Source organism: Bicyclus anynana, chromosome Z (genome assembly GCF_947172395.1).
Source record: "Bicyclus anynana chromosome Z, ilBicAnyn1.1, whole genome shotgun sequence".
NCBI classification, from domain to species: domain Eukaryota; kingdom Metazoa; phylum Arthropoda; class Insecta; order Lepidoptera; family Nymphalidae; genus Bicyclus; species Bicyclus anynana.
Genome location: NC_069110.1, coordinates 2,058,239 through 2,075,858, shown reverse-complemented (window position 1 = coordinate 2,075,858; position 17,620 = coordinate 2,058,239). Strand labels below are relative to the sequence as shown.

General features: G+C 37.1%; 2 protein-coding genes across 2 annotated transcripts in view; one reads left to right on the top strand and one right to left on the bottom strand.

Moving 5' to 3' along the window:
• Window positions 1-6,967, bottom strand: part of LOC112045520 (sensory neuron membrane protein 2-like) — a 50,555-nt gene extending 43,588 nt beyond the window's left edge. Inside the window, exons 1-3 of the mRNA XM_024081720.2 lie at window positions 6,851-6,967; window positions 3,241-3,398; window positions 2,266-2,407 (exon numbers count right to left, since the gene is read on the bottom strand). Of these exons, the coding sequence (XP_023937488.2) occupies window positions 2,266-2,407; window positions 3,241-3,398; window positions 6,851-6,967 (417 nt within the window). The remainder of the gene's footprint in view (window positions 1-2,265; window positions 2,408-3,240; window positions 3,399-6,850) is intronic.
• Window positions 6,968-8,449: 1,482 nt separating this feature from the next.
• LOC128199740 (uncharacterized) lies at window positions 8,450-12,802 on the top strand. Its single transcript, XM_052890787.1, has 2 exons — window positions 8,450-9,434; window positions 12,482-12,802. The coding sequence occupies exons 1-2, from the start codon at window positions 8,505-8,507 to the stop codon at window positions 12,500-12,502; spliced, it is 951 nt and encodes a 316-aa protein (XP_052746747.1). The 5' UTR covers window positions 8,450-8,504; the 3' UTR covers window positions 12,503-12,802.
• Window positions 12,803-17,620: the final 4,818 nt, after the last annotated feature.

The window sequence follows — 17,620 nt, the reverse complement described above, 5'->3', positions numbered from 1 at the left end:
CCGGCGGCTCAGGATCGTGATGTTTGGAAGTCCCTACAAAAGGCCTATGTCCTGCAGTGGTCCTGCTGATATGATGATTATGAACCACTTTACGTACAAATTTTACAACTTCGAAAATTGCTACTTTAATATAGGTTCGTAACTCAGGGTAGGCAGTTTTTTCTTGGATATGTAAGTGCTATAGGCTCCTTAGTAAGACCGCAGCATCGTCACAGGGAGCTATGGGGGAGCGCACAAGCATCGCTTTTTTATCAGAGGCTGGCACTATGAGGCCGATCAAAGAGCGGAATGACTCCCTAAAGGGCGGTTTGGCGTGAGAGTGTCCGTCCCTCTACCCCAAACATCAGTGTAGATCAAGGCAGAGCATTTCTGCGACAACGAAGTGCACACACTGTTGAGGGAATATAAATAAAGCGCATTTAATTTATTTTCAAACATCTACGTGGTTACATAATTACGCATCCGAAACCCAAGCAAACAATGCACTGCGTAGCTGAATGTGCAATATTGTAAGTTGTTCTGTGTGTGTGGGAGTGTGGGTGTGTGGGGGTTATTGATTTATTGTTTTGCACAAAGGGTGTGATACTCACGTGTTGCATCACATTCACGTATAACAACGTGTGGTAAATATTGGTATGGCAACGAATTCAAAACATAGTGATACGTGCAAGGGTTCGAGAATTTAAAATGAGTGTCTGATGACTTTTATGAGAGAATCCCATCCTTGATTTCAGTTCCAAATATAGGTACTCTTCCAAAACGTAGGTGATCCAAAGTCCGTAATGATCGAGGTCACTTGGTCCATACTTGATCGCTTGTTTCACTTAGATCTTAGTTCGTTTTGCTTCATAACTAGACTGCTTCGAATCGACGAGTGATTATCGACGCAGACCCTCATGGGTCTTTTTCGGTGGTTTTGATCGCCGTTTGCGTCACAGACGGGTCAGGTACTGAGTGGGACGCAAAAAAATTATACTAAGTATTAGATATGTCACTAGCCCGTCGAATCTGAGGCGGACAAAGATGCCAATTGTCTTAATTTCATTTAGTCGCAAAGTTATTTAAACAAATAATACGCAAATATTGTCTACTAAGTCGAGTAGTATGTTCAGGAAGTGTAAAAACTATTTTTACATAAATGTTTAATGTAAGAAAACACAAAATTGTTTATGTCTGCGCGTGTCTGGAGTAGGTAAATTCGGATCACTTTTCGGTGAATTTATTGGCACGTAACATAACTATTGTAGAAAATGTCTATGGTCCATGGAGTCATTTCGGTGTCACATCCGATGTTATCCGCTGGTCTCCAATCGAGCCCGCAAACTCGCCAGCCACGTGTCCCGAAACATATTTAAATACCAATAACAAAGTTCTCGAAATGACGAGAAAAGGGTCGTTTGCCCGCCGCAATAATTTCCAATATAAAGTTGTAAACAGGTATTCCTATCTACCTATACCTACAAGCAATTAACAGCTTTAAGAACATAGAAGTAAGGTTCATTGTACCTTAAATGTAAATTGAAAGAAAACGATTACAATAGGCACCTACTCGTTGTTTGTTTATACCTAAAATGATCACTTAGGTCTTTTGCTACAATAGGATAGACCTCGTTCCATGTCAAAGTGGACTTATTATTGGAACATATTTATGCGCATAAACAGTAGAATAAAGTGGCAGAAATCGTCACGTAAAAAAAAAACGTTAAACTGTATGTAAATAATTGTAACTTTGAGAATTTGTGAGTTTTTTTTCAGTAAGCATTGTGAATGGTGAACGATTTAAACTTAATACTATAACATGTAAAGTAAACTTATTAAAACACATAATAGGCTTAAATTAAAATAAATTAACTAAATCTTTAAAATTAAAATAAATTAAAACTAATACTTTTCAAAAATTGCCGTCCTTGGTAGAATGCCCACGCAGGCAGCATTCCCGCGTTAAATTACGATTGAAATTCTTTGCGCGAGAAAGTTACCTGTCCGAGGATCGCCTGTTGCTTCCCTGAGGCGTTTTCTGATCTCCTTATCGAGAGTCTGAGCGCTCCTGCCCTACGAACCTTGTGTCTCGACTACAAACAGGTCGAATTTATATATTTTTTTCGGGATTCAAACCGTGGATTTATTCAGGATGTAGTCGTTATCTTTCCCGATAACCTACTCTATCATTCAGTGAAAGAAATCGAATTTCAGAATATTGACACATTTCCTATATTGTCTATTCGTGAGTGACTACATGGTAAGTGATGTGATGTGATGACTTACATGGTAAGGAACGTTGACGATCGTCACTTGGTCCTCGAGAGTGAGAGGATAAGAAGCTTCAGCGTCAAACTCCATGTAGTCTCTCTTCCGATATGTCACTTCGTCGCCGTCTACTCCTTCTATGATTCTCTCTTGGTAAGATCTAAAACAATATTGGGAATCAAAATAAAAATAGTAAGTAGTAAAGCCATACTGATATTGTATTTAGCAGCGGACCCGGTCAAGCTTCACTTTGACTGATTGAAAATTGGTGGAAAGGTAGCTTAGAACCAGGATATGGACTTAGGACATAGGATAAAAGTAGGGGTAGGGATAGGATAGGGGTAGGATTCGATTCCCACAACTGGAAAATAATTGTGTGCTGCTATCCAGTGTCCGGGTGTATTTATAAATTATATAAGTATTTATCATGACATACACTTTTGATTCACTACAGACATAGACTTTTTGTAGGGACTTGCAAACATCACGATACTGAGCCGCCTACATCCAACAAATACCTGCGACTCTCTTGATGTCGTCAGTCCACTAGGTGGGGAGTCGACCAACACTGCGCTTTCTAGTGCGAGGCTGCCATTCCAGCACCTTCAGCCATCGGCTGTTCGAATTATGCGCCCCGCCCATTGCCACTTCAGCTTCGCGACACGTTGAGCTATGTCGGTGACTTTGGTTCTTCTGCGGATCTCCTCATTTCTGATTCGATCGCGCAGATATATTTATATGTAGTAGCTAGTTATATTTATATGTAGTATATAAATATCATTTTAAGTTATATTAAATCTTAGTGCATAACACAAGCTACGCTTACTTTGGGGCTAGATAGTAGGTAGTGATGTGTGCATTGTTTAAGTATTTATTTATTTAGGATAAGGTTAGAGGTAGGGTTGGAGTGTACTGTAGGGGCAGAGTTTCACGCGAACGAAGTCGCGCGAGTCCGCTAGTATATTATATTTATTATTATGGGGTCAAACTTACTTATAAATATATGGGCCGAGTTCATTGAGCACGGGCACGCCGCCGGCCAACACTTCATCTTTGTTGCTGATATTGAAGATCCTCACACTGAAGTGCAAAGCGAAGGGGATGCTCTCGAAACGCTCCCATTGCTCCGTGTTCTTGTCTAATCGTACCTCCTGTATCAATGCATGTAAATTAAATTGAAATAAATATAATAAATAACACATGCCGCATCCAGTAAGCTCTAATCTTTGTTTTATTAAAACTAGTCGAGTAATCTACGTCACAAACATGTAATTTAAAAACTACCCGCATTTTTTAGCAATTACTTATTTAGATTTTTGTCTGTAGAATTTAAGTCTAATTAGTATGTACACACGTGAATAATTACATAAAGTACATACGTGAATAACCTTAGTGAGTCAATTGTATTTCTAATATAAGCGAATTTTTATGTAATTATTTCGCGAAAATAAAGATCTTAAACCAGATAAATATTCAAAATAGGTCTGTTTCTTCAAGTGCTTAAAATTATCACGATACGAAAATACAAAAAAGCTTTTTTAAAATATTTGACTGTTTGACCGGGCTGATCTTTCGAAGAACGGATAAACCGAATTTAATGGGATTTTCATTGGAAGGTAGAGGATTGACTTGACCCCGCCGTCACACTGATCATAATGTAGCACATATGATGCTATTTTTCGCTTTTTGGTGTAGTGGGTATGTTCGTGTTGGAAGTCGGTTGAATTTTTTTTTATTACATTATATTTTGTATTAAAGTTCAATACAACTACCATACCAATACCAAGTTATAAATTTGATGAAGGTATATAACGTCTAGTTTTAAGTATAAAAATTAATAATGTAATATTTAATAAAAAAAAAATTCAACCGATTTCAATAACATAAAACAGCGACTAATTCCAGACCCCTGATGACTCGCCGACAAAGTCGCGGGCGTCCCATTGATAATAATTTAATAAGTAAAAGTTAAATTAATTAAGTTTTCTATTTGATCTTTTTACTAGGTGCGATTTATTAGTAGACAGTTCACAGAAGTGATAGCAAACTACCTATAATGAGAACGTGTTCGCAGTGTCCCCTTACTCTAAGGACGCTGGGGAGGCAGGGGGTGATTGGACACCGGACGCCGCACGTGTAAAAGTCTAAGATCCGGCATTAGAAGTATGTAGCTTCATCTGTTATTTATTATTAATAAGAAATAAATGTAATTAAAAGTAACAGTGACATATTGCAAATAGGTTGGCTAGTTAAATTGCGGCCAGATTAATTTTTCATATGACTAAATAACTGATGAGGGTAATTGATTGTTAATACTTTTTTAATATCTGGCTACCCCACAGTTGCAACCTACAAGTGAAACCTTTACGTTTTCTTTTTTGTTATGCATATTATTTTAATCAGTGTAGTACCTACGAGTAAATTGATTAAAATCAATGTTGTTAGAAGAAAAAGAGGTAGATAGGTTACATCGAACAAATTCGATGTTTACAACTGGCACACAAAAATTTTCGCGGCGTTGTAAACGGCACGATGACGACGACGAAGTTACTATTGCGTTTACGTCAACGCGATAGTAACAGTATGAAAATATTGAAAACTTCCACTAGGCTCACAGGTTTGCTAATTAGCATAGTTTTAACGTGCCACTTGCTGTCCGCGTATAACCTATCTCTTTTTACTTCTAACATCATTGGATTAAATTCATTTAATTAAAATTTAATAGTTCATTATATCCAACCGCAATTTAACTAGGTAACCTATTTTCTATCATTTATTTCTGATCCCTAATAAATAACAGATGAGAGTATTAAATTCTAAAGTAAGATGAGAGTATATATTTCTTATGCCGGATCTCGTACTATATTGACGAACGCGCGTGTATACAGATAATACCTACTACCTACCTATTTCATCTGTAATTGGCATTCATTATTATAAGCCTATTTGACCCAGCCAGGTCCAGCAGAGGGTTAAGGGAGAGCTTAAACCCACCACACCGCTTCAATGCGTGTTGGTTGGCTTATAATCATTAACGACCGCTTTTTTTTTTATTTGTTACAAATTAGCCCTTGACTACAATCTCACCTGATGGTAAGTGATGATGTAATCTAAGATGGAAGCGGACTAACTTGTTAGGAGGAGGATGAAAATCCACACCCCTTTCGGTTTCTACACACCGTACCGGAACGCTAAATCGCTTAGCGGTACGTCTTTGTAGGTAGGGTGGTAACTAGCCACGGCCAAGCCCAGCTGGATCGAATCCAGGACCTCCGTCTTGTAAATCCACCGCGCATACCACTGCGTCACGTTATTCTTCGAGGCACGGAGGTGTAACACCACTTAAGTTTAGCAGTAAGAAAACAGAATCAGAATCTCATAGCCCTACCCAAGATTCGAATTCAAAACCTTTTGAATAGAAACCAAATGTAACAAGCCAAGCTCGTGTCGAGTTTATTTAAGTTGTTACTGAAAAAAACACACGAAAGTAAAAATAATTTCTGAGAAATCAAAATGTTTATGATTGAGCTTTGAACATCAACCGGCTTAGCACCGTCTTCAAACTATCTAGGTAGAAATATATTATAATGTTATTTTTCGCTTTTACTTTCGTGGATACGTTTCGATGTTTATGTTTTATTACTTCAATACAATATTTTTGCGTCCCATACATTTCTTGTAATATATTACGCTAACAAAAAACATAGTACGATACTATATTAATACCTATTATACTTGACTAAGTTTGGCAACCCTACTCGGACACCAAACGGTAGCACCACCATAATTAACATGGATTATAATATAAGCATCAATTTAAAGTAGATACGTCAAAGTGAATTTTAAATAGTAGGATTGATTATAGTTTGATAAATAAACTTCAATGCTTGTTTAATAATATAATCTTCTGTGGGTAAAAGAGTCCATAAAGTTGACGCAAAAATAAAATAGTAGAGAAAGTAAAGTGGAATTAGAAACGACCTTCACCTACCTGTTTAATGGATAAAAAGTCTTTTAAATATGTTGCCTCAATATGTAATTACTATATATCTATTAAAATGTATGATATGTATTTAATATACTAATTTATATGTAATTATGTATTGAAATACTGTTATAAAATTTTTCATTAGCTCAATCGTTTAACTCAGTTTAGTTTCTTTTGGTTATTTAAAATAGTTTATTTTTTTAGTTTAAATATCAGTGTAGGTATTAGTTTAGATTATAAAGTTCTGTTGGCTGTGTTCATGGCGTTACCCGATATGTGGTTCGAGCTGAAAATCAGCGCTACTTGTCCTAATTTTAACGTAGCATTATGCTGAGCTAGGGCCATTTTCTGGGTTATGCCACACATCGCAGGGTATTGTCCTGGATGACCTGGTGTACCTACTGGAGATATTATGATGTATGGCATAATTTCGAAATAAACGCATTTTTCTTTATTTCTTTTTCTTTATATATAGTTTGGCCTAGTAACATATTTCTTAAGGCACTCTACTCGTAATATATGATTTAACGTTCAAAATTTGATACACACCACTTTTAATACATTAAACAGACGGGTGAAGTTCGTTTCTAATACAGATCTTGGACTATCACTTACGCTCTTGATGACGCTTTCGACAAGGTTGGGCACCAGCGTGTAGCTCAGAGTGGTGACCACTATGACCAACGCCGCACCCAACACTGTGATGGTGACACCCGTTGCCACGTAACACATTTTTATAAATAATTTTTTTTTATTAATTTATCGAATTCAACATAAATCTTGTTTTATCACACACCGCGTGGTAGCAGCGAGTGCGATTGCAAGATGCCCCTCGTTAATGATAAGTTGATAAAATTTCTAATAAGTTAACAGGGTTCCTTGTGCGGTCTAAAAGGAATGCAATGGCGTAATAGTACCTACATTATGATTGATGAGAAAAAAAAACTATGCTGGGGCCCTTGGGCACTCGAGAATTTGGGGCCCCTTTTTATTTTTTTTTATTTTTTACAAGTTAGCCCTTGACTACAATCTCACCTGATGGTAAGTGATGATGCAGTCTAAGATATAAGCGGGCTAACTTTTTAGGAGGAGGATGAAAATCCACACTCCTTTCGGTTTCTACACGACATCGTACCGGAACGCTAAATCGCTTGGCGGTACGTCTTTGTCGGTAGGGTGGTAACTAGCCATGGCCGAAGCCTCTCATCAGCCAGACCTGGACCAATTAAGAAGACCTCAATCCGCCCAGCCGGGGATCGAACCCAGGACCTCCGTTTTGAAAATCCACCGTACATACCACTGCGCCACGGAGGCCGCCGTTTTGGACATTTTGAAGGATATTAATATTGTCAGACCTTCGGGGCCCCCTGAGAGTGGGGGCTCTGGGCACGGGCTTTGTGTGTCCTTATGGTAAATGCAGCAGAGGCGATATTGTTACAAGAAATCACAAGCTGTAATAATTATAAAAGCGCACGTAAGTCATACAACGTTATTTATCATGATTGTGAGGAAATTAGTAAAATTAAAAAAAAAGTAGGTCAATAATTTTTAATTCTTCACAAGTAATCGCTTTTTTATAGGCAAATACAAAAAACAGGCATAAACTAATAAAGTAAATTCATATTTAATTTTATTCATAAAACGATGACCGTTTTTTTTGAAATAATATCTCTTGATAAGATTTAAAAAAGCACTGATTGTTTTTAGACGGAGCATCTTGATAAACCGTGCGTTTTACATTACGATACTTAATAATTCTCCTCGTAGAAGAGATTTGGAGCGAACACGTAACGAAACTACAACTTACTTTACATGTAAAAATGTACCTATAGAAAATCTCGTATCACCGTGTTTGTGGTCTCTTTCCTCCGAAACAAAATCGATTTTAACGATTTTTTTTATTTGAGAGCCGTTATAGCCCAGTGGATATGACCTCTGCCTCCGATTCCGGAGGGTGTGGGTTCGCATCTGGTCCGGGGCATGCACCTCCAACTTTTCAGTTGTGTGCATTTTATTAAATTAAATATCAGGTGTCTCAACCGGTGAAGGACAACATCGTGAGGAAACCTGCATACCAGAGAATTTTCTTAATTCTTTGCGTGTGTGCTGTGAGGGTATTTGATAAAATAAATATGTGATGTAAAATGTCAGTTGAAATAAAGTTAGTACAAGCTTAACGCTGGTTTCATTGTGCACGGCCTTACATGGCGCAGCCGGAAAATTAAATTATTATTATGTATATTAATAATTTGTGAAAAGTACTCGTATAATGGAAAGTGTCCTGACACCGCCGTCCGCGTTTTATTTTGATAAGAATGCTTCTGATGCTGGGAGTATACATGAAAAATGGATTAAGTGGAAGAGAAGTTATGAAATATACAGCAAAGCGTGTGAAATAAGTAATAAGTCTGTGGAGATTCAAGCGAACATATTATTGCATGTTGTGGGTGAACAGTGTCGAGAAGTGTTAGATCGATGGCCTGAGAAATGTACGACTGTCGAATATATATGGAAAAAGTTAGATGAACAGTTTCAAACAAAGAAAAATTTGACGGTCGAACGTCACAAGTTTTTTATTCGAGATCAACGTGATAACGAATCAATTGAGCAGTATGTGTTCGAGTTAAGTAAACTAGCTCAAAATTGTGAGTTTCGAGATTTGCAAGAGGAATTAATTAAAGATAGACTGGTGTGTGGCGTGACGAGTGCCGCCATTCGGGAACGTTTGCTCAGAGAGGATGATTTGACGCTTAAGAAAGCCTTGGATATTTGCCGCGCAGCTGTTGCATCTCGCACCTATTCGGAGAATATAAAGCCTGAAAGAGAAGAAACTTATCATACTCATCAAATAAAGCAGACGCAGAATGATGTTTTACAAATAAGATCGAAAATGACGTCATCGCGAGGCCGAACACGAAGCGAGGTACGTGACGCGGCGGAGCATCGGCGGAGCGAGGACCGCGGCGCGGGGTCGCGGGGCCCGCGCGCTGCTGTGCTGCCGCCGCGCGCGCGCCCCCTGGCGGCCGGCGCTAGCCAGCGACGCGCCGCGCCGGGCGCGACCAAACTGTGCGGTTACTGTGGTTGTGTTCATAAAAAGTTTGAATGTCCGGCGTATGGACAGAAGTGTAATCGGTGCTTTCGAAAAAATCATTTTTCTCGCGTATGTGGAGTGAATTATATTGAGAACTCGGATGATGAGGTAATCTATGCGTTAAATCAAAATAGTGATTGGAATATTAATTTAAATATTTGTGGTAATTGGATTAAATTTAAGCTAGACACAGGAGCTGATGTTAATGTCCTACCATTAAGATTTTTGTCAAAATTAAAAGTCAGTCAGGATTGTTTACTAAAAACAAATACAAGATTAAATGGATACTCTGGTGCAAGCATAATTGTCGTAGGTAAAATTTATTTAAGTGTGTTTTATAAAGGAAAAAATTACATGCTCGAATTTAAGATAGCTGATGTTCAATCGGTGCCGATATTGGGACGTTATGCTTGTACAGAGTTGGATGTAGTGAGGCGTGTCATGTCTATTCAGAGTTTTAATAATTTACCGGATTGTGTATCAATGTATGATGACGTATTTCATGGGATAGGGTGTTTACCGGGACATTATAAAATTCATTTAAAGGATGATGCTATTCCTGTAGTACATGCACCTCGAAAGCTTCCCTTTGCTATAAAAGAGGATGTAAGAAAAAAGTTAAATGAAATGGTAGGCCAAGGAATTATTGCTAAGGTAGAAGGCCCGTCAGACTGGGTCAGCAGCATGACGGTAGTTAAAAAACCTAACGGTGATCTGCGTATATGTTTAGATCCTAAGGAATTAAATTTGGCAATTAAACGGGAACACTTTAGATTGCCGACATTGGATGAAATTTTATCGAAACTTTCTGGAGCTAAATACTTTAGCACGCTGGATGCATCGTCGGGGTTCTGGAATATTTGTCTAGACGACAAAAGCAGTTCTTACTGTACATTCAATACATGTTTTGGTAGGTATAAGTTCTTACGTCTTCCTTACGGGATTTGCTCGGCGTCAGAAGTATTTCATAAAAAAATGATTGAAAATTTTGATGATATACAGGGTGTTTGTATGTATATTGATGATTTGTTGATATATGGAAGTGATAAAAATGAGCACGATGAAAGGTTAAGACAAGTGTTAGAAAGATGTAGAAAAATTAATTTAAAATTAAATGGTAAGAAATGTAAATTTGGTTTAGAAGAAATAAAATATTTAGGACATAGAATTACAAAAAATGGACTTTATCCTGATGACAGTCATATAACAGCTATAACTAAAATGCCAGTACCCAAAGATAAAAAAGATGTGGAACGATTTTTGGGTTTAGTAAATTATATAGGTGGTTTTATACCTAATTTATCAGACCGTGTTTTTCCTTTGCGAGAATTATTGAAAAAAGAAATTGAGTGGCATTGGAATGAAAGGCATGATAAATGTTTTCAGGATGTTAAACAATGTCTATCTAGACGTCCTGTTTTACAATACTTTGATGTAAATAAACCAATAATTTTATCCGTAGACGCAAGTAAATCTGGGCTAGGAGCTTGTTTAATGCAAAATAACTTACCAGTATGTTATGCTTCCAAAGCGCTAACTAAGGCTGAGCAGAGGTATGCACAAATTGAGAAAGAGTTGTATGCATGTGTATTTGCGTGTGAGAAATTTTATGCATATATTTATGGAAAAACTGACGTTATTATTGAAAGCGACCATAAACCGTTGATAAGTATTATTAAAAAACCAATTACAGATGCCCCGGGTCGGTTGCAGAGAATGTTGTTACGATTACAACGTTATACATTTAAATTAATCTACAAGCCAGGCAAGCATCTGTACATCGCTGATACACTATCGCGTGCATATGAACCAGCGTCGGCCCTTCACGTGAGTCAGGACAGCCTACATGATGAGGTGTGTGCAGTGTCGCGCGAAGCGGCGTCTGCACTCACTGAATACTTTGATAATGCGCAGTTTGCGGCACTTCAGAAAAGTACGGAGAATGACATTGAATTACAACAATTAATAAAATGTATTAATAAAGGTTGGCCAGTAGAAAAGAGTGAGTTAGTAGATATAGTAAAACCATATTGGAATTATAAAGAGAGTTTGTCAGTCGCTTATGGTCTGATTTGGAAAAATGATAGGGTAGTAGTACCAAAAACTTTACGTAAGGAAATGTTAGGAAGAGTGCACATTGGACATATGGGTCTGGAAAAAACTAAACTGAGGGCTAGGGAGACAATATTTTGGCCAGGTATAAATAATGATATAAGTAACGTAATAAATAGTTGTGATGTTTGTCTAACGCACAAGAAAGTTAATCAAAAAGAGAAATTGCAGCCTCATGAAATTCCGGATAGACCTTGGGTTAAAGTAGGCATTGATTTGTTTCAAATAAAAGGCGTAAACTATTTAATTATAGTAGATTACTATAGTAAATTTTTTGAAATAGTTGAATTACATGTTACTGATTCTAATTATATTATTAATTGCTTAAAAAATATTTTTTGTCACCAAGGAATTCCAGTTGTGGTATTTTCTGATTGTGGTCCACAGTTCACTTCAACTTGTTTTAAGGAGTTTGTTAGGGAGTGGGAGTTTAAACATGTCACTTCATCACCTCATTATCCACAATCTAATGGACAAGTTGAGCGTACTATTCAGACGGTAAAGAATATAATGATTAAGACTAAAGAAAAGGGGTGTGACTATCGCTTGGCTATATTAGAATATTTAAATACACCAATATCAAAAGAATTACCTTCACCTGCAGAGTTATTACAAAGTAGAAAACTGAGAAGTTTTTTGCCTACATCAAATAATATGTTAAAGCCAAAAGTTCATCATAATGTTAGGGAACAACTATTAAATAGACAGGCTGAGCAAAAGTTTTACTATGATCGTAATGCCAAAAACTTGAAAGAATTATTGAAAGGGCAAAAAATAAGGATATATGATTTGTGTTTAAAAAAATGGATACCAGGAACAATAAGCGCTGTTCTAGGTAATAGGTCATATGAGGTGACAACCATCAACAGAAGGAAATTAGTTCGTAACAGGCGTCACATTATAGTAGACACATCTACAGAAAGACAAGACACGTCTCGCTATGGGTTTGAGTATGATGACATAAACTGTAACATAAATGTACAAACAGAAACTCAAAATACAAATAAAAATACACTTTATAACCATATTTCTCGTTCTGGCAGGATAGTCAGGCGTCCGGTTAGATGGGGTTTTGAAGACCAGCTTACTTAGCGACTGACCTGGGACTTCTTTGTTTTTTTTAATATACATATATAATTGTTTAAATTTTTTTTATCTCACTTTTCAGTAAATAATGTGTGACGTGTGATGCATGTTTGTCTTTTCTTATAATTTTGTGTTGATTTTAAATATATGTTTTTTTTTTCTTTATAATTTTGAAAAGGGGGAAATGTCCATTAATTATATTTTTATTTTTTTATGGGGAAAGATGTGAGGGTATTTGATAAAATAAATATGTGATGTAAAATGTCAGTTGAAATAAAGTTAGTACAAGCTTAACGCTGGTTTCATTGTGCACGGCCTTACAATCCGCATTGGGCCAGCGTGGTGGACTATTGGCCTTACCCTCTCATTCTGAGATGAGATTCGAGCTCAGCAGTGAGAAAAACATGGGTTGATATTATTTAGTGTATTAGGTAGAAATAAGATGTAAAGTATTTCTAACTTTCCTACCCTCTATTTTTTTAAATCAACATTTCAGTATTTTTGTATTAAAGAACTAAGTAAAGATTTTTATTTTGTCGCAAAATATTCCACTGGTTTTGTGCGCGTCGTCTGGTTCCGTTGATGTAGATATATACCAAAAATTTTCTTAGAAGTCTAATCACCAAAACAAACCCGTTTTGTCACTAAAATCACATATTTCACTTACGTTATACGTAATTTCTAAAGAACAAAGTGTCTAAATCCTTTATTATACGCGTACAGTACGAATTACACCAAAAACTACACCGAATTTACGATTTATTCACATTTATTTTCTGAAAAACAAAATCACAACGAGATTAATTTGCACAGCTTAACTACGATTACGGCAATTTGACATTTCGTAACGCTAGATTGTCTATGAAAAGTAAGGATGGGTAAATAACATCGAGCGTTAACTTATCGATAAATGATAATGAATGATTCTTTAATAATTGATATGTTGTTAGTTTAAAGATGGGAAAATGAAATATTTTATAATCATTTTATTTAAAAAAATAGTTTTTTAATAAAAATGTTATACAATACATATGCTCACGTTATTCTATAGCGTAAAAGATATCTTACGAATAGTAGCATTATTCAAACACTGGTATGGATAACATTATCTCAATACGATTTTTAATAAAAATCGTCAAATCAAGATTTTAACAAAAACTAGCAATGTAAATTTAATTTGCAAAATGCGCGCGATCAGCTGTTTTCCAAGAGGTCAAATAGGCAGGTCACGACTAATAGGTATCTATCTATACAAAGTCACAAACAAACTGCGCGACGTTGTATTGCCGACCGCCGCCGGTGCCGAGGAAAATAATTGCTATCTCTCTCTAACCTAAGCCGCGTGGCGTGGTTAATAGGTATTTTCAAAATATTGAAACTTTAGGTCCTTTCGCTAGACGCTACGCTATTTTTTCTTTAGTTCGTGTTCGGCGGTCTGTTGACAAACAAACCAAAATTCAAAAACCTTTGTGTATGTTCTATGTTATGTTAGTAGTGATTTTCTGTAACGAATACTCATACAATTGTGTCGTTTGTATTGTGTGTGTTTGTGTGTGTTGACTGAGAAGTCTTGAAATGCTTAGATCAAATCAATTCAGTACTCATGAATATTGTACCTACTATGACGACAGAACGTCTCGTAAACGAGAAACAACCTGAAGTAAGTTAATTACCTGTACCTAGTTAAAAACTTGTAAAGTATAAAAAATAGGTATTAGATAGGTAAGTGTAGCCAGCCGATTTGCTGTCGATGCGTACGTACCTACTCGTACGTACACAGTAGATTGCGGAGCGTTGTTATCACATTGTTCGCTGTACATTGCGTGCTCAAAATTTTCAAAATCTGAATTTTCTCATTTCCCACGTAATTGTTATTTAAAATATCGTTGTGGAAACTAAATTTAACCTCTTCACGCAGTTTTCGGTATCATGTCCCTTACACCCAGTATGTACGTGGATACGTGCACACTTTTTTGAAGTATAAGCAAATCTTGGACGTGAGTACGTCCCCAAAAGATTAAAGAAAGAGACGGCCGCGTGGCGCAGTGGGTAGTGACCCTGCTTTTTGCATCCACGGCTGTGGGTTCGATTCCCACAACTGGAAAATATTTGTGTGATGAACATGAGTGTATATAAGTATTAATATGTAGTATATAATTGTATATTAATACTATAATATCAACTATCTTAGCACCCATAACACAAGCTACTCTGTATGCTTACTTTGGGGCTAGATAGTGATGTGTATTGTTTAAGTATATTTATAATAATAATAAAAAAAGATTACCCCATTTCTTAACCACGCGTACCCATAGGCATAAACCGTGCACCGTTCACCGTTTGTGACACGTGATATTTAATTTCTTAAAATGCACACAACCGACAAACGTTACTATACGTTCCCTTTTAAGATAACGTTGTATAGTAACGGATGTTTTAGTTTAGGTATTTCAGTTATAACGATACCTACTTGATATCGTTCCGATGCCCGCCGTTAACTTCTCAACCCTACTGATTGTCTTTGATTCATAGTCGGCCATTATTGTTGTGTAAAAAAGTCATCTAAGTAAATTTCGAGTATAAGTTGTCACATTGAATAGTCGTAATAGAGCATAACACGTCTTTCAAATTATATCGATACCTATATTGGACTATTCATTTTATTATAAAAAGAGACCCGCTCATCTCGAAAATACAGTTATTTGTATGAATTTTATATGTTGCATGCTTGGAAAATTACGGCGGCCTCGATAAAAAGCCTGTCAAAAAATATGTTACCTACCTAATATCAATGATAATTTTATACTATAGATCGGTAACGTCCCTACACAATCACCGCAAAAAGTGATCCGAATAATAGGCTGAACCGAACAACACTAATAATAATGAAAATATTCCCATTCCCCTCCAATTAGTGGATACGACAATAGACCAACGGAACGGGGATCGGACCACCACCCCTCGGTGATGAGTCCGACCGCGCTTATTGTTGAGCTATTGAGGCTCTACACTGAACGCACACATGCAAAATTTTGTCTTTAATTCTATTATATACTCATGTATATATAGTTTTTACACTTCCTGAACACACAACTCGACATTGTAGGCGATATTTAGGTATTATTTGTTCAAATAACGTTCGCTGTTGACCACAACCAACATTGAGTTGTGTATAAATTTCCTCTTTTGAGCGCCTCATTTTTCATGCGCTAGTAACACATCTAACAGCATTTAACATCATTGCTTATCATATGTAAATTGAGTATACAAAGCATAATAGTATATGGTGGACCCATAAGCATGTATAGAGGGGGGGGGGGGCACCCTAGAATGGACTTGTGTCCGCCCTAGGATTCTGGGCTACCTTTATGGGCTACCCCAGGAAATACGCCAATGGGTGGACCACTCATACTCGCAACCACGTGTGGAATTCAGAGTGCCGCAGAATTCCGGAGTCTGTTTCCAGTCCCTTCCATCGGAACACTTCTGAGAGTGAACAAGCATCTTCTAGACGTTCCACCTTAAATCTCATAACTGCTTTCCATCAGGCGAGATTTTAGACAAGCGCAAGCCTAAATTTTTTAAAAGTAATATACTTAATATTTGTATAGGTCTACCTACATTAAGAGAGAATGAAAAAATCAAAAAAGGTACAGAACCCCTCCTGATAAAGTCAAAACAAAAAATAAAATGGATTATTGTAATCAATTATGTTATTAGTGTTCGTTATTTATTCGCCAATAGCGATAAGATGCACCTACTCGTACCTTACTGATCTACCATTATCTATTGCTTAAGAGAAACCTTATCAGATTAAATAAAATAACAAAGTAATAGTGTACTAATTACCCAACTGTTTAATAGTACCTAGTTAATAATAATAATCTAATAATTTGTAAATTAGCTACCTACTCGTAGTTATAATACTTATATCAATACATATAATCATTATTATCCGATTTTAATGGCCTTAAATGGGTACGAGAATTTTTGTGTTTAAGTCAACCGCGCTGCTACAATGTGGGTTGCCGGGCTTAAAGCACTTAAAGTGACGTTTGAATCTTTTACAATGGGTATGAGGTTGTCAGCGATAAGGTCTCAGGTGAGATTGTAGTCAAGGGCTAACTTGTAAAGAATAAAAAAAAAGATAAAGACCAACCGTAACGTGATTATGTCAACTATAACTTGACGGCCTCCGTGCGCAGTACCATAAAAAACTCTCCGTAAGAACCATCATCGTACTTCAAGGAGTAGGTATTCTATAAAAAAATTTAGCGAAATCGGTTAAGCCGTTCTCGAGACTTGCGCTTAGCAACACATTGTGTGTAAACGAAGGTCCACTCGACCTGGGTCAGGTAGAGGTAGGCTTAAGAGGACCCCCTTACCCAGAAAAATCTTAGCAGGTTTTTTCTCCAATTTTATGTATCAGCTCCTTTCAATAAAAACTCATAGCCGTAGATAGCTAAAATGTATTGGCGAGCTATGCACTGTCGGTGATTTGATAATACTGGCCTGCGTGGAGGAGTCACGTCCTCTGGTTACATCGCTATTGGTCGCTGTTAGTTACTCCTGAAGTAGAAGGCGCTACGGTGATCTCTCTGTGAGGTGCAACACCGTGTAGATATATTAGGTATGTTCTTTGGCCCGTTGAAATTCCACGACTACCCTGGGCCTGTAGTCACGTAGCACGTCGATTCTCTTTCTACAAACGCTAACTCTTCGAATACTAATGAAATCTGAATGACTCTTTACATGTTAGCCCTTGACTACAATCTCACCTGATGGTAAGTGATGATGCAATAAAATGGAAGCGGGTGAACTTGTAAGGAGGATGAAAATCTACACCCCTTTCGGTTTCTACACGACATCGTACCGGAACGCTAACTCGCTTGGCTGTACGAATTTTCCGGTACGGTGATAATTAACCACGGCCGAAGGCTTTTACCAGCCAGACCTGGACCAATTAAGAAACCTCAATCAGCCCTGCCGGGAATCGAAACCAGGACCTCCGTCGTGTAAATTCACCGCGCATACCACTGCGCCACGGAGGTCGTCAAAAACAGACCATGGTATCACCATTGATGACGTCATTTGAC